We start from the raw sequence: 24,877 nt of genomic DNA, 5'->3' as shown, positions 1-24,877 counted from the left end.
ACGTGTCTGTGAAACAAAGAAATACAACTTTTGCTCTTTCAGAGTTAGTTAGGTTGAAACATTGGCAGGCAAAGTGGCACACTGAAGGTCAGCCTGGAGAAGAGGAGGCTTAGGGGAGACCTCATCACTCTCTACAACTCCCTGGAAGGAGGTTGTAGCCAGGTGGGGGTTGGTCTCTTTTCCCAGGCAACTCTCAGCAAGACAAGAGGGCACGGTCTCAAGTTGTGCCAGGGGAGGTTTAGGTTGGACATTAGAAAGAATTTCTTTACTGAGAGGGTGATCAGGCATTGGAATGGGCTGCCCCGGGGAGTGGTGGATTCTCCATCCCTGGAGATATTTAAAAAGAGACTGGATGTGGCACTCAGTGCCATGGTCTGGTAACTGCAGCGGTAGTGGATCAAGGGTTGGACTTGATGATCTCTGAGGTCCCTTCCAACCCAGCTAATTCTATGATTCTATGATTGTGGGAAAGCAGGATACTGAAGACAGCAACTGTTAGGCAAGGAACTTCACTGCATGGTCAAGGACTCTACTTAGAGTTATTGTGGTCTTTGTTGCCTAGAGGCTACATAGAAAATGAAGTATGTTTTCTACAGACTAACAATATGACTGATATCTCTTTTATATAAGTCATTAAAATTAGAGTGATGAGAAAAGCAATTGAGTTGCTGGTTGCATTCTAAATAAATTGGTAAAAATAATATAGATCTTTATGAACTAGGTATTTTCATTATTATGGTGCACAGTGCACCCTTTCTATAGTGATCTTAGTGTTGTCTAAGCAAACAAATCTGCTGAAGCAGCATAATAAGCCAGCAAAGCTTGTCTGAAAATGAAATCAATAAGCAGCCAAAATAGAGTTTCCATTGACTAGACCCTTCATGATTAGAAGCAGATAAGCTACATTCTTAATCTGTTTAGGCCTGTGTAATTCACATGTTCATAGTTAAATTTCAAAAGCTAGCATAGTTAATGATTTTTTTGACATTTATATTTCTCTGTGATGGTAATATAATACAGGAAGAACGGAATTGGTTTATCTGCTTGACTTCCGTGATACTGTTGGAATTGGCCTACTAACAACTTCATTAACTGAATTTTAAGTAGGTTTCAGATGGTTGGTCACTGTAGGGAAACACTTAGTGTAGTAGTTTTTCTTGATGGCCAAATAATTGATTTATCAGTGTGATCTAGTCTGAGAGATATATCTACTGAAAAGCATTTAAAACTATGTTTCATTAATATTAAATGTATCATATTTTAAAGAAATTTCTGCATACTGCCACAAGAAAAGTAATTAAACAATCCAAGTCAAATTCTGTATAGGTATCAATCTGTCTCTAGCAGTTATCATGAGAATACGGGAAAGAAATAAGATGCTTGGTAGATTTCATACAGGCATGCATTTGGAATTTAGGACTTTTAGATATGTGTAGTTATTTCTAGTAGGTGCTAGTCTTAGTAAGGAGAGGTCTATCACGCTGTTCTCAAATGAACTATCCACTAGCCTATTATGTTTCTGTGCACTTGGTGTTTAAGGTTTCAGGGAGTTTAAAGACTTTTTTTGAGCTTTTGTGCCGCATCTTTTTAGAGCTGCTTGTCTGAATTACTGTTTTGCTTTCTTTGTACTGCTTCTCTAGTTATATCATTTATAGCATCACAGAATGTTTAGGTTAGAAGAGACCTCCAAGGTCCAAGGTCAGTCCAACCAACACCATAATCTAACTACTAAGCTTTAAGGTTTAGTACTAACCTAATCCTAAAGGGCCAGGTCCAAATGCTTTTTAAATGCCTCCAGGGATGGTGACTCCACCACTGTCCTGGACAGGCCATTCCAATGCCTGACAACCCTCTCGGTGAAAAAATGTTTCCTAACATCCAATCTAAACCTCCCCTGGTGCAGCTTCCATCCATTTCCTTTAGGAAATTTAGGTACTATATTTAGGTACTATGAAGATAATGAGAGCAGACATTTTAGTTGGGAAATATCAATTTTTCTAAGGGAATGAAGTATAGGAAAAAATGTAATTTATAATTACTTCTTAAAATATACAACTCAAGATAGCAGAATGTGTGTAGTTCAATTTTTTTTTATATAATAATACTGTTATTTTAATTTCTCATAAACCAAACCAAGCAAAAAACTTTAGAATAAGGTATACAAGTTTTGTCAGGAGAATATGTAGGCATGTTATAGGATTTAATTTTGACACCTGGCTGGAAATATTCTATAGTAATAAAAGAAAAAAGTTATTTTGCTTATATAATTTGCCTCCCTGTTGCCCTCTGTAATGTTAAGCAGTTTAGTCTGAGTTCCTGTTGGCTCCTGTGAGCACTGAATGTTCCAGAAGGAATTAATCCAGTAAATTTAAAGTATGTATTTTTGAAGAATGAAAAGAGTTAAGTGTTCATTTTCAGGTATCTGTTCTGGAATCAAGATATTGTCCTGCAAAAGCATTAAAGTTTTATTTCAGTGTATGTTCCAGTGTGACTTGTGACTGTTACTTCCACTTTTGGTGCAAGTTAACGTGTTCTTTATTGACATAAACTAATCTACAATATATTTAATAATAATATAGTTGCTAATTTTAGATAATTTTTCCCCTCTTCCTGTGGGAGAATCAATATTTTCATTAACTTTACTTATGGTATAAAGAAGTTAAGAATTAATTTAAGAATTTTTCACACATTTGGTGTTTAGAAGTCTGTTTTCATATTGTGATTTACCATCTTGCATATGTTGCTAAATTTAGAAGAAAATGGCTAGGATTTAAGGGATGCAGGTCTCGGCATGCCATGTTTTCTTTCTTCAGTACTTATTGCATGTGTGGTTTTGGTTTTTTCCATTCAGATTGAATAGCTTCTATTAGAGGAAAATAATATATTGATATAAAATTTCCAATATCCTAATCAACAGAGAAGAAATGAGGCTAAATTGAGGGCTCATATTGTTAGCATAAACCAGTCTTTAAAAATGTTTCGGAAATGTTTCGGTTTTAAATTTTCCATGTATTTCATGAAGACTGTTATCACTGTTTGTGCAAGAATGCATAATGTAAAAGTAATTTAAAAGCATATCCTTTGCATCCTGGGTTTTAGTTTTTCTCAGTCTTTTTTTTCAGTCTTTCTCACTAAATATAAAACAGTCCTTACAGTTTTTTTTACTTGCAAGCTTACTGAGGTGTGCTCTGTCCCGCTATCTGGGTCAGTAGTGGAGATGTTGAATAGTAGTGTACACAGTATCACTACTTGGGGCTACTCAAATAAAGACTATCTTCCAGCTGGACCTCTTGCCAACCCTCTGTTGTTGCTAAAATCCATTCAGGGCTCCTCTTTTGAAATATGTGTGTACTAACAAATACTTCCTTCAAAACTTTGCAGACTTGAAGGTGTACACTTTCTAGTTGTAAGAGGTCATTAGTAGTACAGCATTCTCGCTCAGGCCTTTACTGTTGCACGTGTATGCTTGTGCAAATTGAGTACTCACAAGAGATACTGGAATGGGTGCATACCCTGGCTGAGTGACTGGTTCATAAGGATCTTGTGACAGGCATCTCTAGTTATGTAACGTATTAGTATGATTCTGCTAACTAAATCCTTTTAGCATCCACTGGCATAAAACAGTATACTGCACAAACACTCGCATGAGATGCTTCAAGAAGATTTAGGACTGCATTCCAGTTATGATACCCATGAATATCTGAACCTTACCTATAATTCGTAACAAAAGTTTCTGAGCTACAAGTCTAAAATTAGTCTTCTCTTATTATAAAACTTTCAAGTAATAGCTTTCTCTCTCTCTCTGAATTTGTTTATTCATACTAGTTCTTAACCAGTTAGGCTTTTGATGCAAACGCATTTTCTTTTATCTGTGCAACACAATTGTTGAAACAGCTTTATAATTTTCATTGCTCTCTTTTCACAAATCTAATTTTTTTTTTCCTGGAAGGATGTCTGCGCTACTGTATTTCTGATAACATGATGGTTACCAAGTTTTAGGTGTTTGACCAAAGTAACTCTTATTTCCATTTTAGACATGAGAAGAGAGCAGTCTGTAATCTTTTGACACACAAGATTGTAACTATCAAAATTCATTTCCTATTCAAAGTAGATGCAATCCTTTCAGTAACTTTCCCTTCCCCTGCTTATGCTTTCTTTAGGGTTAGTATTTTTCCCTTTGCTTTTTATTGTTTTATTAATTTATTAGCTGATGTTCTGATTTACTGAAAAAATATGAGTGGAATTGTGTATGTCTTTCTCAGCTTTCTTATGTATTGCTTTGAAGCTTTCACTGTATCATGTTGGAGTGAATTGCAAATTCAAATGGGAACTAAGCTTTGAGATGAGCCCAGTCTCAATGAATTGCTTGTAGTGACTAAGCATGCTATAAACTTGAAGACAGAATCACCTCTTAAGCTGTTATATTTTATTCTACTTCACTTCCTATAGAAGCTGAAATCTGAGTAAAGTTTGTGTTCTCTACTGTATGAGACACAGTGCTGAGGATATAGTTACTCCTTGTCAGTTTTTGAGTCTGTGTTTGTTGGTCATTACCTTCTCCTTCCATTTTCTTGATCTGTTTTCTGACTCTTAACACAACACAGTAGTGCTTCAAATAATGTATGGCTTATCATGACCTAACAAACAACAGAAGTTTTTAATAATTTGATTATCATATTGATCCATCAATCTTCATAGAAACAAAAATTCTCAAAGACTGAAATAATATGACTTTGGTGTATTGTATTAACTCCTGAGTGTATTTTTATCTAAAAATTTTTCATTCAGATTGAATAGCTTCTATTAGAGGAAAATAATATATTGATATAAAATTTCCAATATCCTAATCAACAGAGAAGAAATGAGGCTAAATTTATTGTGAAGTGTGATTACTGCAACCATTTCTTTTATGATGGCTTACTAAAGGAAGTATACCTCTGTTTGCTTGAGATCAGATTCTGCTTTTGCATTTTGTATAGTACTGGTGTACTTCCTGTTAAAAGAATTTTTTTCTTCACTGATTTATCTGTCTTTCTTTTTTTTTCTTTTCTTTTTTTCTTTTTCTTTTTTTTTTTCTTTTTTTCCTTCTTGTGCTTGCTTAGATAGACCTAGAAACTTGTTAGTATTTGTTAAAAACAGAAAACAAGAAAATCCACCTGACTGCCTTCTAAACTGTGCAATATAGCTGCATACAATCATCTAATAAAAGGCAAAGAACATCTGTTTTTTAAAAAAATGTGTAATTTAAGTGCAATTTGTTTCAGTATGTGGAGTCCAGAGGAAGTTCAGGCGACAGACTTTAATTAAAGTCTTAGCAAAGATCAATATGTCCTCTAAAATTAAACAAACTATTTTACCCTATCTCTCCTTGTTGCCCCCGGGAGTCCCTGTTTTGTCATTGCTGTCTCCCCACATGTGCACAGGGTGCCCTGGGACTGGCTTGAGAAGCCACCCTCATCAAGGTGCCCAAAAGAAGGTGGAACTGCAGGTCCTGTCCTTTTACTGAGTCAGGGCGACCCCTTTGCTTCAGCCATCATCTGATGGCAGGAAGCTGGGATCTGTGGTCACTTCGTAACACACCTCCTGCAGCTGGCTGACAGCACTGCCAGAATCAAATGCATGAGACCTCAGCACATTCTATGGTTGGTTGCTAATGTCTTTGGACCAGAAATTCACAGAAATTAATATATGTCCATTTCTCTGTATGTATATTCATATGAAATCTAGGTATAAAATGCTTTATTAATATTTTAAAACACATTTTTTACTTAAACTCTGTACCTTATATGTTCGTAGTAGTATTATATATGTTATAGGTATATATACGTCATGTAGTGTAAAGATGCATAAATTAAATATATATGTCTACATAACATTGCATGTATAAAATGTGTAAAAACATTTGTTACAAAGAGCTAATGAAATGAATCGAAGTTTAAACGTGAATGGAAGTAATTTCCATTCACATTAGATTTCCAATTAAATAACAGCATTAAGTAGGTTGAGGGCCCACCACTTCACAAGTCCAGTGAAAAGATTCTGATATGTTTGGGGTTGAAGGAGGTGCAGGAGGATGAGGAGGGGGGTATGATGAGGCCAGTGAGGGGAAAGGGCATCATCAAATAGGGCCACGGTCAGAGACTCCCATACCTGTCCTCAGATACAGCTCACCAAGGAGCCTCTGAGCATCCCCCACCATGTGCAAAGAGGAGACAAACTGTGACCATCATAGGATGGCCTTACACTGCTAATTACTGTGGGAGCTTTGAGGCTTGTGCTGTATTCCTGTCTGCAAAAGTGGAAATGCAGGACAAGAGGCTAACTTCAAAAGAATGTGGGCATGGAGATAGTAATGACAAGTACCACCAGGATTCCTGAAAAAACATCACATGAAGCAGATCTGTCAAGCCCGTGGATCAGGAAATCAAGGTAAGTTTCACAGAGAAAGGGCAAGTGCTTTTGGGAGTTTCTCTTTGAAAAAAGCTCTGGATGATTAACTGAGGAGGCAGAAGACAGAAGTGTCCTATCTGAGCCTGCATCAGTTTAAGAATGAGCAGATAAAAAACAATGACTTTCCCAGAAGAGGACAAAAAACCCCAACAAAAACTAGGAAAAGCCTGACAAATGACTGTCACCCATCAAACCCAGTTAATAAAGTATTCCTCTGCATGAATTAAACCATGGTGAAGTGTTTAGTTTCTTCTGTGTGTATATTAATGGCATGTCAATACAGATAATCATGCTGCTGCTTCTCTTGAAAGGCATTTGCTGTGCTTCTGGAGAGGTGGGAAGCCTGGGGGATACAGATCTCTTTTTAGAAGCTCCTGTAAAAGACTACTGATTTGAACTGGAGCCAGTTTGCAAGGTGGCCAGGATACCCCATGCAAGCCATGAGGAAAACACTTCAGGAGAAACAAGGTGGTTGTGGCAGTGGTGGATGCTTAGGTGTCAGTAAGCTTGGTGGAACTGCAGTGGTATTCCAGATACAATGCTGCTGTTAAGTGCAGCTTAAGTACAGTGCTAGGCGTATTGCAAAAGCATGTCTCTGCCATTGTTCTAAAAGGCAAAATTAATTCTGATATAGCAGGGGCTTTTAAGGCCTTTTTTAGCAGGCAGTGCACATGTCAGAAGTTACAGATAGGTGGGGAAAGATTTTTAAATCAGCCTTTATACTGCTTTAACAGCTTATTTAATATTCACCATCTTGTTACTAGCAATGAGGCAAAATCCTCCAATGCAGACTGTGTTAACAGGCTGCTTAAACTAAGATGTGGGGTAGTTTAATATGCAGTGCTTTTTTCTACATTGATGTGTTACCAGGTTTTTTAAAGAACAATAACCATAGTTTCCAGAAAGCTGTCAGAGCCAGTCCTGTTGTTATGATTCTTTTAAACTCTGAGAGGGTTTGGAAAATCCATTGCAAGGATTGATTTAAAATTAAAGAATGTGTGCCTTTTCTCAAAAAGGCAAACCATATCACAGAGGTTATAACTAAGAAGATTTGAAAAGGCTTATTATGAGATGTTTGGAAGTGAAATCTTGATAGCTGAAACTGGGAAGGAAGCGGGTATTCACCTGTGCAGGTTAATAAACTTGTCATGAAGCAATGGTGGGCACATTTTACCCTGAAGAATTTCTAAGTGAGTTCCAGTGAGGACAAAATCTACGAAACTGACAAAATTATTGCTGCAAAAGTGAAAATAAGAAAGAAACAGCAGCCCAAGTCCAGGACATGTAGCGGCTGGATTTCAAATGAGGGTAAAATAAGGATGGCAGATGGCAGTTTCTGCATTACAGTAGCCAGCAATCCCAGCACCACGCTTTTCCCACAAAATATCTTAGAATTCACTAGACTTGGTACAAACCATCTTACTAGCTCCCAAAACAAAGCTTCAGCCATTGACACTCCTGCTTCCCTGTCCCATGATCCTGCCTCAATGAAAACAGCACAAAATGGATGAAAATCCTTACCATAATCTCTCATTATGTGATTCATAAATGTATTGTATAAGCATATGTATATTGTATTCGTATAAATAAAACTTAGAACCAAATTGAAAGTTTAGGAGTGTGTGTTCTTTAACTGTTCCCTAAACTATTTTTTTAATGAGCAATATAGACATCCAAGTTGAAAGTTTTTGTGATGATTTATGTGATACACTAAACACTACAGGGTGAGGCATTGGGCATTTTAGGTATTTTTCTTTTCTAATATGATGTGTGTGGTACTTCTCAGTTCTTCCCATTCACCTTTAATAGTTCCAAGAGATCTTGGCTTGCTGTATCAGTTGTGACAGAAGATGGGACGTTCACTGTAGGCAGGGTGATTGTAAAAGCATTAAAATCTTTAAATAATAAAAGGTATTCTCAAGCTTAAAGGGACTTGGGGCAAACTCTTGAGGTCAGCTACTCAAACTGATCCCAGGGTGCTCTGTGCACATGTGGGGAGACAGCGATGACAAAACGGCTTCTTAGGTGCTCAAAGGAAGGGATGGAGGCAGAGAAACTGGTGACGTGGGTGGAGGTTGAGGGAGTTTGGGACAAGGTGTGGTGGTGACAGATGGAGGAAGCAGACCTCCCTTTGGGTGCTAAGAAACAATGTGTCAGGTCCAAGATGAACCCTGTCCTTTTACCCTTTGTATATGGTTGTTTACCCCACCTGCATTCTTTTTCTTTCATAAGCTTTCAGAACACTGCCTGGTGTTGGCTCTCATGCTTGTTCCTTGGGTTACATGTTCTGGAGTTGTGCTTTGACACTTTGCTGACCCCTGGAAGAGGATTTTATTGTCTTGCCTTTCCTGCCCACATGTGCAGGAGGAAGGCTGAAGGTTTGGGCTGTTTATTGATTCAGTTGTTGATTGCACACTGCCTCTGTGAGCCAAATGGTTTCTGTAGGTCATTACAATAATGTAGATTCACTGATAAAATTACTATATTTGATTTTATTTACATACTTTGTTGTAAGCTTCCTGTCATGGACAAATGTAAGGAAGAAAGTGTATGGATGTTGCAGAGTGTGTTGGGTCTCAGTAGGTTACTGTGTTAGAAGTGTAAGAACTGTTACATGTGTTGATACTCCTCTTCCTGACTCATTTTCAGAGGTGTAAAGTTACACCACACAGATTATTTTTTTACAGCCTGTCTCTCCTGGCATACTAAATGACAGCTTTATTTATGTAATGGCATACCTAGTGCAAATGCAACTGTTACAGAAGGAAATAAAAATACACTTTTCCACATAATCAATTTAGCATGCTCACACCAGGTGGTTTCTAAAGACAGGTGCTCTGAAAAGATTCTGGATCTTTATTCAATGTCTACAAAGAAAATGGGCTGTGCTGTCAGGGACAGCATTTCAAAGCACAGAACAGGCCCATCGGCAGGGCTAGCAGGGCACTCACTCCCCTGCAGCCTGTCTGGCAGAGGTGTCAGAGGTCCTTGGAGCTGTGTCCCTGCACTCCACTGAGTGCCTCCCAGCAGACCCTCTTCTCCCAGAGGTGGACTCATTCTTTTTGTTGGGCCTTGGGCGCAGGTGGTAGCGCTGCTGTAGGGATCTGCTGCACACCTTCTGCCTGGCTGCATTCCTCTGGCAGCGGGTGGATGAGCCCACCAGGTACTCCTGGTAGTCATTCTCCGCTCTTACTGTGTGCCGGATGCAGCTGACAGGGGAGCTGCAGAGCGGGCACGCAGCTGTCAAGAGGGCCCAGTGCTGGATGCAGACAAAGCAGAAGGTGTGGGAGCAGGTGTCAAGGTAGGCTTTGTTGTCCACCTCTTGCAGGCAGATGGGGCACTGGTCACTTGCTGCTGCCTCCTGCTGCCCTGCCCACTGCAGCTGGCTCGTGCCTGATGCCATGTCCTGCCAAGAGGTGGTCAGAGGGTCTGAGCTTTTCTGGCTGCAGGAATGGAAGAGCAAGGAAAGCCCCCACAGGTGGTGAGAGAGGGGAGGTAAGGGCCTGGAGAAGGGACCCCTTGCAGGCTGGAGAGTGTCCATCCAGTCTTGCAGGCTGCCTTCCTCCTGTGCCTGCCCCCCTTGGCTCCCCACAGGCTCCCCACTGCCCCTGCTCCAGGGCCCCATGGCCCCTGCACTGTCCTCCCAGCCCCAGGCATCCAGCATGACTTGAGCTAGCACAGGGCAGGTACCTGCAGGAGGTGGTGGTCAGGGAAGGTGGGAGCCTTCAGTGGTGCCAGGTCTCCTCAAGCCCTCAACTCTGGGACAGCTGTCACACAGGACCTGCGGGACCCACACCAGCCACGTCTCTACACCAGGAGAGGGGAGGTCCCCACGTCTGCTGGAGGGCACACACTGTGTGTCTGCGCTTGTGAGAGGCCTTGACCAATGCACCGGGACAGAGCCTGCAGAGGATGAAGAGCAGCAGGACTGGGGCTGTCACAGGTGCCCCCCACTCACATCACAGAGGTTTCTAGGGCAACTGTCATGGCCCCTGGTACTCAGTGTAAAATGGCTCCTTAGAGACCCCCCTCCGGGCCTCTGTGTCTGGTGTGCTGGCTAGGTCAGGGTTCACTTGTGTAGTGAAATGAGGCAACCAGGTGCCACTAATTGCCAGGTAGTGGGCATGAGCTTGTGTTAAGCCCACCTGTGCCTGAGTAGGGCGGGCCCCTACTGCCTTTATTGGCCCCCCAGTCCTGCTCATGCACAGTAGGGGCCCGCCCTAATCAGGCACAGGTGGGTTTAACACAAGCTCATGCCCACTACCTGGCAATTAGTGGCACCTGGTTGCCTCATTTCACTACACACTTGTTTGTCTTCTCTTCTTGTTCTGGCATTGCTGCGTGGTTTTTCTCACTGGAGATCTTTGTTCACCGAGACATACTGCCTTCGCTTACCTCCCTGAAAAGGATAAGCTTGGGCACTCCAAGGATTTTGTGGACTGTCACTGGGACCCTGAACTCAGCCCCTCCCCCCATGTGCTTCTGAGGGCAGTTTGGGGTTTTTCTGGTGGGAAGTAATTACCCGATGTGGAGTGTGAATTCCATATCTATGTATTTGTATGCAATTCACCATCCTCATTATCATTTCTTATTTCATTGAATCTAACCTATTTTTTTTTCCAACCTTAAAGTGTCTCTCCCATAGTAAGGGAATAATGGCATCTGTCACCCAGTTATTGGCTAAAATAATGACACGTCCTGACTTGGCTCCTTGGAGAATTGTCAGAGGAAAGCCTCAGAGGTGGGAAGGGACCTCCAGAAGCCATCTCGTCCAAGCCCCCTTGCTCAAACATGGCTGGATCATGTCCAGATGGCTTTTGTTGATCTCTAAGGTTAGACATGTCACAAGCAAATATAGCCATTTTGAAAATACAATGGGTATAACAGGAGCCAGAACATGAATCTCTCAGTTATTAAAGCCTTGTAGGTATTATCACTGAGTTTACACTGTATTTGGTGTCAATTAAACTGTATTCTTTCTCCTGCCTTCTTGAACCAATTAAAGTGTGGTGTCATCTTCATTCTCCAAAAATAATCATTTGGGAACATACTACTTTCTGGTATTTTTGCTAACTTTATGTGTTTTAATTACAGTTGCGGAATTTGGATTTTTGTATTTTTTTATTTTGTAATAGAAAAGGGAATTCTGTTTTCTTGACTTACCAATATGCAGAAAACTGTTTTTTCACTTGCAAAATTTGAAAGAAGACCTAATTATTTGGTATGGGGGTAGTGATGTTTATTTTGTATTAACACAACGCAAGATAGCAAATCAATTTTCTCTCACCTAAACTGGAAATAAATCCTGCAATAGCTTGGCACTTTATTCTACTTTGTAATAGAAACTTTAATCTCAATCCATAGAATTTAAGGAAAGCTGTTCTTACTAGAAAAAAAGAAAATCAGCCCTTTTCTAGGCATGATGTAGTCGGAGTGCTACCTTTCAATTGATCAGAGATATTAAAATATAAATCTAGTAGTTTCAGTGGCACATATGCTGTGAGCAGTCACACTTCAGCAAACTTGGTAAAAGCACATAGCTAATTATGTGGAATCTGACAAACAAATTTTCTTTTACAGTGAGGGAACTCCCCATATAGAGACTGATAGTTTTTGCATGCTTTTTAGACCTAGTAGGACTGTATGTAGTGTTTATTTCTCTGTATGACAAATGTGTACATTTGAGAAGCAGTTGGGGCTTTCAGTTCTTCATGTTACTGTTGTCCTCCTAAAGTTACAAAAAAAAATATTCCATACTGATTTCTGTTGCAGGTGTAGTAAGAACTATATGTTATATCTAGGAGAGAAAGTAGTTTGCTCTCTGAAATAGGGCTGAATTTGCAGACTTGGAATATTAGTTCTGTATCTGTAAAGTTCTTACATATTCCCTTGTAGAGAGCAAGTTCCAAATGCAGGCACTGAGCTGCTTGCTCCCTTTCTGTGTAAAAGAGAATCAGCATATGAGTTATGGAAGGAATGTTTTCATCATAAATTGGATTAAGAAATCTGGCCACTCTGCCTAAGCACCCCTTTTTAAAAGCAGTGTCTAGGTCGTCTGAGCAAAACTACTGGATTACTGGTTTCAAGTAGGAGGAAGGTATAGAGATAAGAAAGGCTTGTGACAGCTAAGCAGCTGTCAGGGACAGAGTGACAGAAGATGCAGATGAGTATGATGAAGTTGCATCTGGACACAACTTTGTGTCATTGTCCTGTTCCACACGCTGTACCTGTTGACATCTTAAATCTGTTTTTAGTTGCATTGTAGTTCAGAATTATCTTGCATGCCCAGTCCTTTAATTTTCAGTTTGCAGTGAGTTCACACCATGCCAGATTTCCAGGTGCAGCTATGATGTGAATTGTTGCATCTGTTATCGATGAATAATTTGGGAGTGCTGTAATGGGAATACTCTGAGGGACACCAGCCAACTCTCTAAATTTCAGTCAAGCATATGTTTATTCTCAACCACTAGCCAATTAGTCTGTTAAAAGTTAATAATTCAGCATTAATTAAATACATTAGTTAAATGATAGGTTTACAGAAGTGTAAGTCTAATGGCTATTGTTGGTACTGATGGCCATACACTTTGGTGGGTTTTAGAATCTGAGGTCAAGAACCAGGCTTGTGAGCTCTTTGACATGGGAAACTGGCATTTTTCTTCTTTCTCCAGCCTCCAGGCATTTAAACACTCTCCTGTGAGCCAAGACCAGTGGTCCAAAGGCAACCTCATGGCTGTGGGTTTATTCCATTTTTTTTTCAGAGGGGTATTATGTATTTGCAGACTAATTTCCAGTTATCCCTTTCTTTCAAATGGTTGCAGACTATGCCAGGCAAACAAATATGGCAAAGTACTGTGCTTGCTATTCTTTCTAATTCAAACAGGTTTTTCTGGTGTCTGCATGTGTCTGATTTTTTTCATTTTTTTCTGTTAAAGCACTCAGTGTTACATCTGAGAGCAAGAAGAAAAGTAGGCCTTCACACTACAAGGAGTGAGAGCTCCACTGAAAGATACATTCAATCCTTCCATCTTTAGTAGGGTAAACTGATTGATGATCATCTGCTGACTTGCATGACGTACATCCTTCTCTTAAAAAACAACTTCACAGATTGAAGACGATAAGAATGGGAGAAACTGGTGAGATTGTTTAGGCAGATTACATATCGTTATCCTTGCAGTAAGCCTGCAGATACCCAAGTTGTAAGCCTATTTGCACGTTTCCTAGGTTGATAGGGAAAGGAATTGCTTTAGCTTGCTTGTTTTTCTATGCCAATGTTTTTATATAATAATGGTAGTGTTACTACATTCTTGTTAAAATCTCCTTTCTTGATATTTTTATAGGAAAAAGACAACTGCAACTTTAGTATTCAGTAAGTAGATGGATTTTGTGTAGTTCATCTTTTCTGTTATGCTTTCCAAACCCTAGCCCTGGTAAGTTTATAACATTCTTCTTTAAACAACTTTCAGGGTTTTTTTTTTAGCTAAGATTTGAAGTTCAGAGCAGTATTCTGTATGTTGGTAAAGTCAAGAAAAGTGTATCATGTAGTAGAAACAGGAGCAGTGGAGAGTAAGCCTCCAAACTGTCAGAAGATGTGATACTTTTTAGACACTCCTATTTGACATAGACATATTAGGAAAAATTTTTATCATATCCGTAGTTCTGTTGATTATTACTAATGACTGAAACTAATTTTTAAGAAATACAAAATTTCCATTGTAATGCAGTTCTTCCAACAAACATGGCAAAAATGGAATACAGAATTTTACTTGCTTTGAAAGTATTACATACTTCAGGTGCCATCACATAATTATCCAGTTACTGTAGTACATACAATAGATACTCCAACTAAATGTTTTATGTGTTAGGATTGTAATATCAAATATTAATACTGTCTTCATGAAAATCATGTAAACTGCATATGAGCCTGCTACACTAGTTTTAATGTTTCAAACTCCTTCAGCTTCTTAGAAGATTATTTAGATTTATGCATCCCTAATTAATCCTTTTATGATGGATGAACTTTGAAGTAATCTTTATGTAATTCAAAACAAAGCGAAAGGTGTCTCCATTTTCCCAAAGACATAATTTCGTTTTAGAGTCGCTGTTCTGTAATTTGATTTAGCTCTTTAATTTTTTAGCTGTTTTTTCTTTCCTTCCATAGATGTACCTAGATTTAAAGGAAATGTTTTAATATTGGACCACTTTTAGTCTTTTGAAGACTCTAAGTAACGGTGCTTGGAGCCCTGTAAGAGCTTTCATCAGCTTTTATCCTTCTAAGCCCTTCTTACTATCCAGTGATTATAAATTCTAGTTTAGCATATGGTATTGATGGAAACCTGAATCTGATGTGGTGAGGTCATGAGTGAATGAAAGCTGTGTTTTTCTTTCTCTGCTTGTACCATTCTGATTTCTTTATTTTGACTGCCCCCATCTTGACTCACAAGGGAATCCTGGATTCCCATCTGTCCCATAGTTTTTGTTGCTACTGAGTTTGTAGGGAAGGGAAGGAAGTCAACTACAGTCATTGGGTCAATAATCCAGGCATGTGTAGTGCTTTCTTTTCTGCAGTTGGTGAGGGAATGGCTAAGTGAAGCATTTGGAAGATTTCATAGTTTGTTACCAGTTTTGTAACTTTTATGCATTAAGCATTATGTGGCCTCTAGGAGTAATCACAGTATAAGTATTCAGTAATAGTAATGGCAGTTTATTTAATAACTGCGATAGAATCTCTGCAGCCTAATTGGGATGTGGGCTTCAGCTGGACTGACTTTTCAGGGGTGCCCAGCGACAAGACAAAAGGCAACAAGTTCAAACTGAGGCACAGCATCTTCCCTCCTTTTTTACTGTGCAAGTGACTGGGGATGGTCTCAGGCTGCCTAGAGAGGCTGTGGAGTCCCAGTTCTTGGCTATCTTTAAAAGCAGTCTAGACATAGTCCTGGCCAGAAGTCTGTAGGTGGCTCTTCCACCCTCTGACCATACCATGTTTCAGTGAAGATAACACAGGAAATGTCACAAACAGAGAATTTGTAGCATAGAGGTAACACACAGGGAACAGAGAGTACTTCCCATAAATAGTGACCCTTCTGTTAATGAAGTAGATGTCTTCAGCTATAGTGTTTAGATTTTTTCATTTTGTGTTTTGATCTATTAAGTGATGAAAAAAATACAGCCTCCACACATTCACATAATTTTTCTCCCTTTTTTTCATTAGTATTGTGTTCACAGTGTTTTAATGGCAGCACTTCAGTGTAATACCATATTTGAGGAAAAAAATCACCAGAACTAACTTCTCAAGCAAAATCTAAATCTACTTTCAAAAATGTATGATCGATGCAACAGTGACAGAAACTGTTCTGTGCAGGTGGTGCTCCTGCTTTCACATTCTTCCTTGGAATGCACTATCTAGTAGGCAGAGTGTCTTGAGTGGTGCTTGATTGTCAGTGTTTGAAGTATTACTTTTTGTCCTGTTCCCTCTCTGCTCTGGACCAACCGGCAAAAACAAGGGTGAAATTTCATAGAACTAGATTTTGTTGTCAAGTAGTTTGAAAGGCATGAAAAAGCAGCATTGTATGTGTTAGATTTTTTTAATTAGTTCTGCTAATACCAATGTTGCTGCAGAGTAAGATCTTGGCTCAAGATAAAAATTCCATTTGATATTGTAACTATCACTCTGCATGCATAGACTTTTATTGGAAGATGGTGAACATGCTTAGCCCAGCCCATGAAAGTTATGTTGATATATTAAAGACAGGTGTCTCAATATAGGAAAAGAACCTGAATACTAGTTAAGATAGATAATGCTTGACTAACTGTTAGTTAAAAGCTGTAGAACACTCAACTCAGCAGTGTAGATATAAACTTAGAAAACATAAGTTTTTTTTGCAGAATATTTCTGTAAGTGCAGTAGTTCTTTATTAAAACTTATTTCTGGCTAAGCACAACAAAATACCCATCCCAGCAAGAAAGTTCCCATGAACTTCATCCTGGTGAAGATTGTTTCCTGGAGACATTTTCATTTCTAGAAGAAACAAACCAAAATGTCAGGCAGCCTGCATTCCACACTTCAGTCATGTGAGCCATCCCACCACATCTCTGTGATAACAAAAAGGTTAGGGCCCTGCAGATGCACACAGGTCTCCAGTGGCTCTTGTTGGTTCACCATGCTCTGAGTGAGAGCATTTTCTACAACTCTTATTGTTTAAGCACTTCAGAGAGGTACCTCAGTATACTGATCTAACAGAGATGCCCTGTAGCCTCTTCCTTGCTCACGTGCAAGTGCTTGAGGTAACCCTGCTTGGCCCTGTTATGTTTGTTATGTATTGCCTTTCATTCATGTTACCCCAGGCCCTTATCAGTCCTGCGTACCATTCCTTCACACAGGTAACTCCCTCCCCACATCATTTCTTGTTTAAATCCTTTCTGACCAAATCAGCAATCCTGTTGGCACAGATACCTCTGCTCCACTTCGTGAGGTGAGTCTCATCTCTCCTAAGCAGATATTATCCTCAGGGAGGATCCCATGGATGTGGAAACAAAAGCTCTCTTACTAGTGCCAGTTCCAAAGCCAGTTGTTGGCATGCAGTATCAGTGCCCTCCTCCTCACATGTTTTCACCCAGGATGAAGGAGAACATCACCTGGGGTTTTCCACTCACAAAATGTCCTGTGGACAAACTAAATGCCTTAAGAGTAGCATAAATAAACATTGTTTGGTGATTTGCTAGTTTTTTTTCTTGTAACAGTTGTACTTGCGAGTCTTGTCACAACAGAAAGTCCTCAGAAGTTTTTTTGTCCTGTTGTTTGTGAATGTAGTGTTGGTGCTTAGTGTGTTGATACATAGCACTGATGTGTATTACAGATATATTGTCCACCAAGACCAAATACAATTTTGAAGTTTTTTCAGGTAAAATCAGTAGGTGATCAAAGTAACAAGAGTCGTGAAGTACTCATTCAGCCTAAGGATCCATGTGCTGTCTGTGATCTGCTGGAAATATGGAATTTCATTATCGCAGTTGTTGACTGGTACTGTTATTAATTATGTAATAATCTAATTGTCAAGATACTGATTTTTGATCTTACAAAGTTTGTTTGACGGAGTTACCCAGAGCCGCCAGTTGCATTGGTCCCTTCTAGTATGGTATCTCTGTACCTCCCCTTTCTGTTATTCTGCTATTGTGGGGTTTTGCTACTGGAAATTGTATGTGAATCCAGAGAATCAGCTTATATACTTCATCCTGTGCTATTCAGCTATTAGTTCTCCCATAAATTTGTGAAAAGCTTAAAAAAAAAAAAAAAAAAAAAAAAAAAAAAAAAAAAAAAGACAGAAATTCATGCTGCTAACTGAAATATTTAGCAACTAGACCTTGCATCGGCAGAGTCCAGCTGCCTACTTTTGCATCCCTAAGACCCTTGGGAGAATGTAATCAATCAGATAGTGTTAAGTAAGAAGCTGGTGTTCCAACATGAAGATACATTTGCATCTAAAATTATTTATAGGTTTCTTTCCCCCCTCTGAATAGCATGTATAATAGCATCTTTTTTGCTGCTAAACGCATATAAATGGTTCCTTCGAATCAAAAAAGAGTAGGAGGCAAAGTGTTAGGAGGGATCCCTCTAGCCTGTGGGTGGGTATTTTAGTATGGTAATAATACATTAATATACTGATGAGATGCTAATATGGTAAGTCCAAATAGTCAGTGTTTTCTACCTTCTGCTCAGGTCTACAACCAAGATGAATTACGGGGAGTATTCCTTTCCATTCCTTTCATCTGTCTCACAGGCATATATCTCAAGGACAAGTTGTTGACTACCTGGGACATGTTTTTCTCTAATTCTTGCTGGTTCAGTATTATATAAGCTCTGCTTTTATTCTACATGTCTCTCTTTTATGTGATTTTTTCCCTCAAACTATAATTAATTCTATTACTGATATCACTATTGTTCGGGAACCAAGCATTCCATATCACTTGCTGAAACTTTATGTTCTGAGAAGCTTTCCTGGACTGTGAAAGAATTCTGTGAAGAATTTCTTGCCAGAAATTCTTAATGAGTTATATTGGTGATTCATCATTATAAATAGATAAGATCTTAAGATTAGTCTTTTATTCTGACCATTAAAAACCTGCCATTACTGCATGTGATTGTGAGATCTAGTTCACTTTACATTCTGTGGTGTTTTATTTAGTCTTCTAGAGGAGAAAAAAGAAATTTCCTGCTGCACTTGAAAGTAAATTACAGGCTTTCATTTTCTTCATTGAATTAAAGCCTTCTGCAGTGTTTGATGTAGACGATAAAGCATAGTTAGCTGAACTAAACTTTGCAAACTCTGATAGATTTTAAAAAGAAATTTAGTTCAGGGTGAAGGAGTCCAGGAAGAAAATAAGCATTAATCATTAATCTGACACATTTTAACAATCTCATTTGATAAGTAATTGAGCAAGTTAGGCTCGTAAGTCATTCAGTCTTGCTATTTCAAGTCTAGAAAACAGGAAAAATTCAAGTGAGAATTTGAGGGTATTAAAAAGTCTGTAGGGAACTCAACAGAGAAGAGGAAATTGCCACACAGTATACTGGAAAGGGGTAATTTTCAACATAGTAGCTTTGCATGAGTTCTGCCCTCTGGATGGAAAAAGTACTAATCTTGTCACATTCAGCAGCTGGGCTTGAGCAGTATCTTTTCCCTGCTTGGAGGGGCTAATTAACCTTCTTTCAGAACAGGGCCTGTTCATTTTACATGCACATGATGTAACAAGCACTGACTGTACAAAGCAAAACCACTGACAGAGGGATGTGTCCAGCTGCTTAATTAGCCAGAATAAAACTGATCTTTGTCAAACATTCATCTGTTGCATGTGATACACCTGACAGTCCCATTAGGCAAGGATGACATATTTTTTTCTGTAATATGTAGGTCCTTTACATTCATGCAGTATCTGTATAAAATGGAGAGACTTCATTTCATGTAAATACTCAGTATTGGTGCACTGTAAAAGAAATACACTGAGACCTTCACTACAATGATGCTAGAAAAACTTCCAGTGAATAGAAAAATGGCAAAATTTGACTTTGAAACATATTGTATGGCATCTACCAGGAAAAACCTATACTGTGTTGTGAGCTACAGTAAAGAATTGCATCTAGGAGAGAGACTTGCCCAGTGAAATTATGGCTGTCCTCTCCCTGTAGTGTTCAAGGCCAGCTGGATGGGCCTTTGAGCAATCTGGTCTAGTGAAAGGTGTCCCTGCCTTGGGACACCACCTGTGGTAGGGTGGTAGGAACTAGATGATCTTTAAGGTACCTTCCAACCCAAACCATCCTATGATTCTGATACTATGACTTAAAGCAAAATTATGGAAGCAACCTAAGCACTTCTGAATAAGTTGATATTAAGTCATTAGATTTATTTCTACTTAAGCAAAACTGATGGCAAAGTTTGAATTCCACAACTGCCCTTTAGTTATCCCAGTTTCCCAATCAGTCTGTAGAGCACCCAGTTTCCCTATCAGATTAATGAAAGTGTAGCTGTGGTAGAGAAGTACAGCAGCTTGAGTGCTTAAATATAGGGCTGTCACCAAGTTGTCAATGTGGAGACAAAATTGACTCAGTCACCAAAACACTTCAATTAAAAATATACGTGGAATCAACAAATTACATGGTTATCCTGTCCTGTGGATGGGATGACAGTTTGGAGTTTGGTAGGTCAGCATGGCAGTGATAATCATGTTATGGGTATTCTTAGGCTGGGCCATAGGGCCCTCTGGGTTCTTCCTGAAGGTTTTTTCCCAACTAACTGGATTCTCTCTTGTGTATTCTGATACATCTCTGGATATTGTTACTTCCAAGACTGAACAGAGAATCCCCAGTTCTTGATTTCTGCTATTCAGCATCCCTCACTGCTTAACAGCAGAGACTGTTGGGTGGCACTGACACTTGCAGTCTATCCATCTCAAAGCTTCTCCACAGTGACTGACACTTGGCTTAGAACTGGAGTATCCTGTGTTCTTATAATGAAGCTGTTCCCTTTTCTTAAAGGAGTAATGATTGTGTCAGACAGGAACAATTCTTGACAGCGTCTGCAAGGAAATGAACAAATTATATTCCTTAGAAGAAGGTACCTGGTTCTGATTTTTTGAGCATCTTGAATTCCAGCTGTAATGGTCAAGTACTTAATGCCTGACATGTGACATAGCAATTAACAGACACATGGCAATATGGAGCAGTCTCTCACAAGTCAAAACTGTATTTGACTGCAGTAGCAATCCTCCTTTGCAGTAATTGACGTATCCGAAATGATCATTTAGTGGAACTGGTGGCTTAAACTGATCAATTTTTGTGCTCGACTGGAAGTGCCTTTTATAGGTGCAAGATTGTTGAGGAAATTACTCAGCATCTAGCTTTTGATTTCCACTATTCTGCAAGCTTACCAGTGTCTTTGACTGGGTTACATACCAGGTTTGCTGAGACAAGCTGGCTCTTTTTTTAAACTCAATTTTGATGGAATTTGCCAAGTCAAAGGTAATGGCTGAGGAAAAAAATAGAGATGGTTAATGACTAAAGGTGTAGGTACATCCTGAAATGAGTATGGATCCTAATCCATAGTATTATTAGGATGCTTTTGAAAGGTTGCACATTCTTAGGTGGTAGAACTGTTGTTTAGACTAAACAGTAGTGTGTATATACAACGGTTTGTTTTCCTTCTCCTTATTTTTCAATTTTTATGCCTAAAAAATGCCCCATGACTTTTGTATGTATGACTGTGGAAAATAGCAATTACAAAAAGGGATGGTTTTCTAAATAATTTCAGTATAAGAAAATTAGCCTTTATTAAATAATAGTTGTTTTTACTTTCTAAATAGGAAGAATATTTATTTATTATAATACCTGACTTCATTAAGTGAAACACCATTTACAGGTCAGTTAAATGAAGTTCGAAGTTTGCAGTTTCTCTTAAAAGCCAGGTTCACTACATTTCTTCTGTAAAAATGTTGATCTTTTTACAACTTACATTTTTTTATTGTTAGCAGCAACTTTGTACTGTATAAGGACTGAGTAAATCATGAATTACTCCAATTTATAAAGTGGTTACAGTGCTTAAGTATCAAACAAAACCACTCAAGTCATTAGTATTCCATTAAGAGTGTTGCCATTGTCTATGTCATTCCTTATGTTTTGGAAACCCCACATATTGTTTGGTATCCCACTGTGCTGTTCTGTGACTCTCATTGAAAGCTGTTGTAATCACTGCTATGGCTATTATTTCCATATAGATGTTTAAGCATGCATATAAAAGCATAGATTTATGCCTAGGTTTATGCCTTTTAGGCATAGATTTTGCAAGCCCTTGCTTGCAAAAAATAGTTTTCTAAAATCTCTGCCTCAGTTTATTTAAGCTCACACATTTAACACCATGGATGAGTTTGGTCTAGTGTCCTTAGGGATGTCTTGTACAGCAGAAAGTCTGCAGAAACTTGAGGGTAACTGCATATTGGAAAATAAAGAAAATTTTAATTCTGGATGTTATTGCAGGAAGCTGAATGTTCTCATTAATATTGGAATAACAAAAAACTGTTTTGAGCTAGCATGCACTGATAACTGTGCACTGATGAACTGTGGCACTGATTTTGGTGTTAAATCTTTATTCTGCATTTTATACATTTACTGTAGGCAAACAAAGGTATGAAATTTACTATTTTATAGTAAACATAGAAGCACAGAATCACAGAAGAGTTTGGCTTGAAGGGACCTTTGAAGGTCATCTAAGCCAAGGCTCCTGCAATGGTCAGAGGCGTGTTCAACTAGATTAAGTCCTTCAGAGCTCCATCTAATCAGGAAAAATGTTTGCAGGGATGGGTGGGTCATCCACCACCTCTCTGGGGAACCTGTTCCAGTGTCTCACCACCCTTCTTATAAAAGGTTTATTACTTAGATCTAGTCTGAATCTACCCTCTTTTAGTTTAAAAACATTACCCCTGTCCTGTTGGTAAAGGTCCCACTAGAACATCTGTCCTTGCCTTTCTTCTAACTCACTTCAAGTTCCGAATGGTCACAGTAAGGTCTCCCTGGAGCCTTCTCTTTTCTAGGCTGAATGACCTAACTTTTCCAGCTTTTCTTCATAGGAGAGGTGTTTCAGTCCAGTTACCATTTTTTGAGGTCCTGGACTCACTCCAACAGGTCCATCTCCCTGTGCTGACCACTGCAGAGTTTATGTAATACTCCAGATGAGTACTCTCACCAGAGCAGAGTAAAGGGGCAGAATCACCTCTCTTGACCTGCTCACTTCCCTTGATTCAGCCCAGGATACTGTTGGCTTTCTGGGCTGTGAATGCATGCTGCCAGCTCATGCCTGGTTTTAATCCACTGCTGCCCTCAAATCCTTCTCCTCAAGACTGCTTTCAATCTCTTCATCCTCGAGCCTGTACTGATACTGGGTGTTACCCCAACCCATCTGCAGGATCTTGCACTTGGGCTTGTTGAACCTTCTCGGGTTGACATGGGCCCAGTCCTTGAGCTTTTCCAGGTCCTTCTGGATGGGCATCCCATTGCTCCTGTGTGTCAACTGCACCATTACGCTTCATGTCATTTGCGATCTTGCGGAGAGTGCACTTGATCCCAATGTCTTCCTGATTGGTAAAGTTATTAAACGGTACTGGTCCCAGTACAGATGTCTGAGGGATACCACTCATCACTGATCTCCATCTGGACATCAAGCTGTTGACTGCTAGTCTCTGGATGCAACAATTTCTCATCCATTGATTATCAATCAAATCCATATCTCTCCCATTTTGAGAGAAGGGGCCAAATGGGATGCAGGCACCCAAAAGTATTGTGGGAGCTGGTGGACTTTCTCACTAAGACACTTTCCATGATGTGTCAGCAGGCTTGGCTAACTGGGGAGGTTGCAGTTGACTGTAGGTTAGCAAATGTGAGGCCACAGATAGGCCTCACAGATGTGCCAGAAGGAGGATCAGGGGAACTACAGGCCTGTTATGCTGACTTTGGTGCTGGAGAAGATTATGGGACAGATAATCTTGAGTGTCATCGCACAGCACTTGCAGGACAAGAAGGCAATCAGGCAGAGTCAGCATGGATTTATGAAAGGCAGGTCTTTCTTTAACAAGGTGACCTGCTTAGTGGATGGGGGAGAGTCTGTTGATGTTGTCTACTTAAACTTTAGTAAAGCCTTAAGGCAATTTCTCGCAGCATCCTCCTGGAGACACTGGCTGCTCTTACAAGTTGATAGCACAAGAGGAAGTGGCCTCAAGGTTTGCCAGGGGAGGTTTATACTAGATATTAGGAAAAATTTATTAACTGAAATAGTTGTCAGGCACTAGAACAGGCTGCCCAGGGAAGTGGTTGTCACCATCCCTGGAGGTATTTAAAAGAGGTGTAAAGAATGTAGAGTTTTTTGTGTAATTCAGTAGTCCAGAGAAAAAACATATACAAATTATGTCAAGTCATTTACAAGCTGAGAGATTTGTTCCTGATTTTTCTAAATTATTCCTAAAATGACAAAACTCGAAGAAGCACTATGCTTTTCTGCACATATAAATAAGAGATATTTTGAATATAAGTAAGATATAAACCCATTTATACTAATTCATTTGCTAGTAGGGGAAAACCTTTTGGCTCATACCAAGGTTGATATTGACTAATTTTCAGATACAAATACAGATAAATGACATATTAGCGTGCTGCCATAATCAACAAAAAAGAACTAACCTTTTAATTTTACTTGTTCGTTTTATTCAGAGATCACGATGCAGACATCAGAGACTGGGTCGGATACAGGTTCGACTGTGACTTTACAGACATCTGTGGCTGGCCAGGCAGCAGTGCCTACACAGGTAGTTCAGCAAGTACCAGTTCAGCAACAGGTAGGTGGATGTTAGTTTTGGGAAGATTAAAAAAAAAATATTCAGGAAGGATATGTCTTCACAATGTAGTGAAGAACTTAATTTTGTACTGGGCTGCTAAGTGAACTATTTTGTTCTATTTTTATCGATTTTACTTTACTGAAGAAAGGCAAACTGTTTTCAGAATCTGTTGCTTAATTAGAGCATCTGACAAGCACCAGTAGTACACATACATGATTTCAACTGTAGGTTATTGTGGAATTCATCTAGTAGTTCACAGAAATTTCATTTATCTTACTGAATCCTTACTTATTGTCGATAATAAACATATTTCTGATATTATGTGCTATGCAGTTTCTCCTTTTGTTTGGATATCCAAGTAAGTGCAATGCAAATGTAAGAATGAAAAGCACTGTCCTTGCCATCTTTAGACTTGACTCCCTAAAGATCTTTGCATAGTGTCCTTAAAGTACTTATGGTGTGACAAGTAGGTACTTCATTATGTACACTTGCCAGGAAATAAGAAGACCTTTGTAGCAGCCAGCACACTACACACTTGTCTTGAGTGAGAGTCACTCAC

At 39.2% G+C, this 24,877-nt stretch overlaps 1 protein-coding gene and 2 long non-coding RNA genes across 7 annotated transcripts in view; 1 reads left to right on the top strand and 2 right to left on the bottom strand.

Moving 5' to 3' along the window:
* The window catches only part of LOC139790087 (uncharacterized), a 226,186-nt gene extending 215,763 nt beyond the window's left edge, over positions 1-10,423 (bottom strand). Inside the window, exon 1 of the long non-coding RNA XR_011723377.1 lies at positions 10,208-10,423. This is a non-coding gene — a long non-coding RNA (uncharacterized lncRNA). The remainder of the gene's footprint in view (positions 1-10,207) is intronic.
* RFX3 (regulatory factor X3) overlaps positions 1-24,877 on the top strand; it is a 108,964-nt gene that overhangs the window by 24,472 nt on the left and 59,615 nt on the right. For all 5 annotated transcript variants that reach the window (XM_071731369.1, XM_071731364.1, XM_071731365.1 and 2 more), the window contains exon 2: positions 24,194-24,318. In XM_071731369.1, coding sequence (XP_071587470.1) covers positions 24,202-24,318 — 117 coding nt within the window. In that variant the 5' untranslated portion in view covers positions 24,194-24,201. The remainder of the gene's footprint in view (positions 1-24,193; positions 24,319-24,877) is intronic.
* LOC139790089 (uncharacterized) lies at positions 9,284-10,189 on the bottom strand. The gene is made up of 2 exons (XR_011723379.1): positions 10,141-10,189; positions 9,284-9,856 (listed from the first exon to the last, which is right to left on the bottom strand). It is a non-coding gene; the product is annotated as an uncharacterized lncRNA (long non-coding RNA).

This window comes from Heliangelus exortis, chromosome Z (assembly GCF_036169615.1).
Source record: "Heliangelus exortis chromosome Z, bHelExo1.hap1, whole genome shotgun sequence".
Lineage (NCBI taxonomy): Eukaryota > Metazoa > Chordata > Aves > Apodiformes > Trochilidae > Heliangelus > Heliangelus exortis.
The sequence above is the reverse complement of the archived record's forward strand: the minus strand, read 5'-3'. Positions and strand labels throughout refer to the sequence as shown.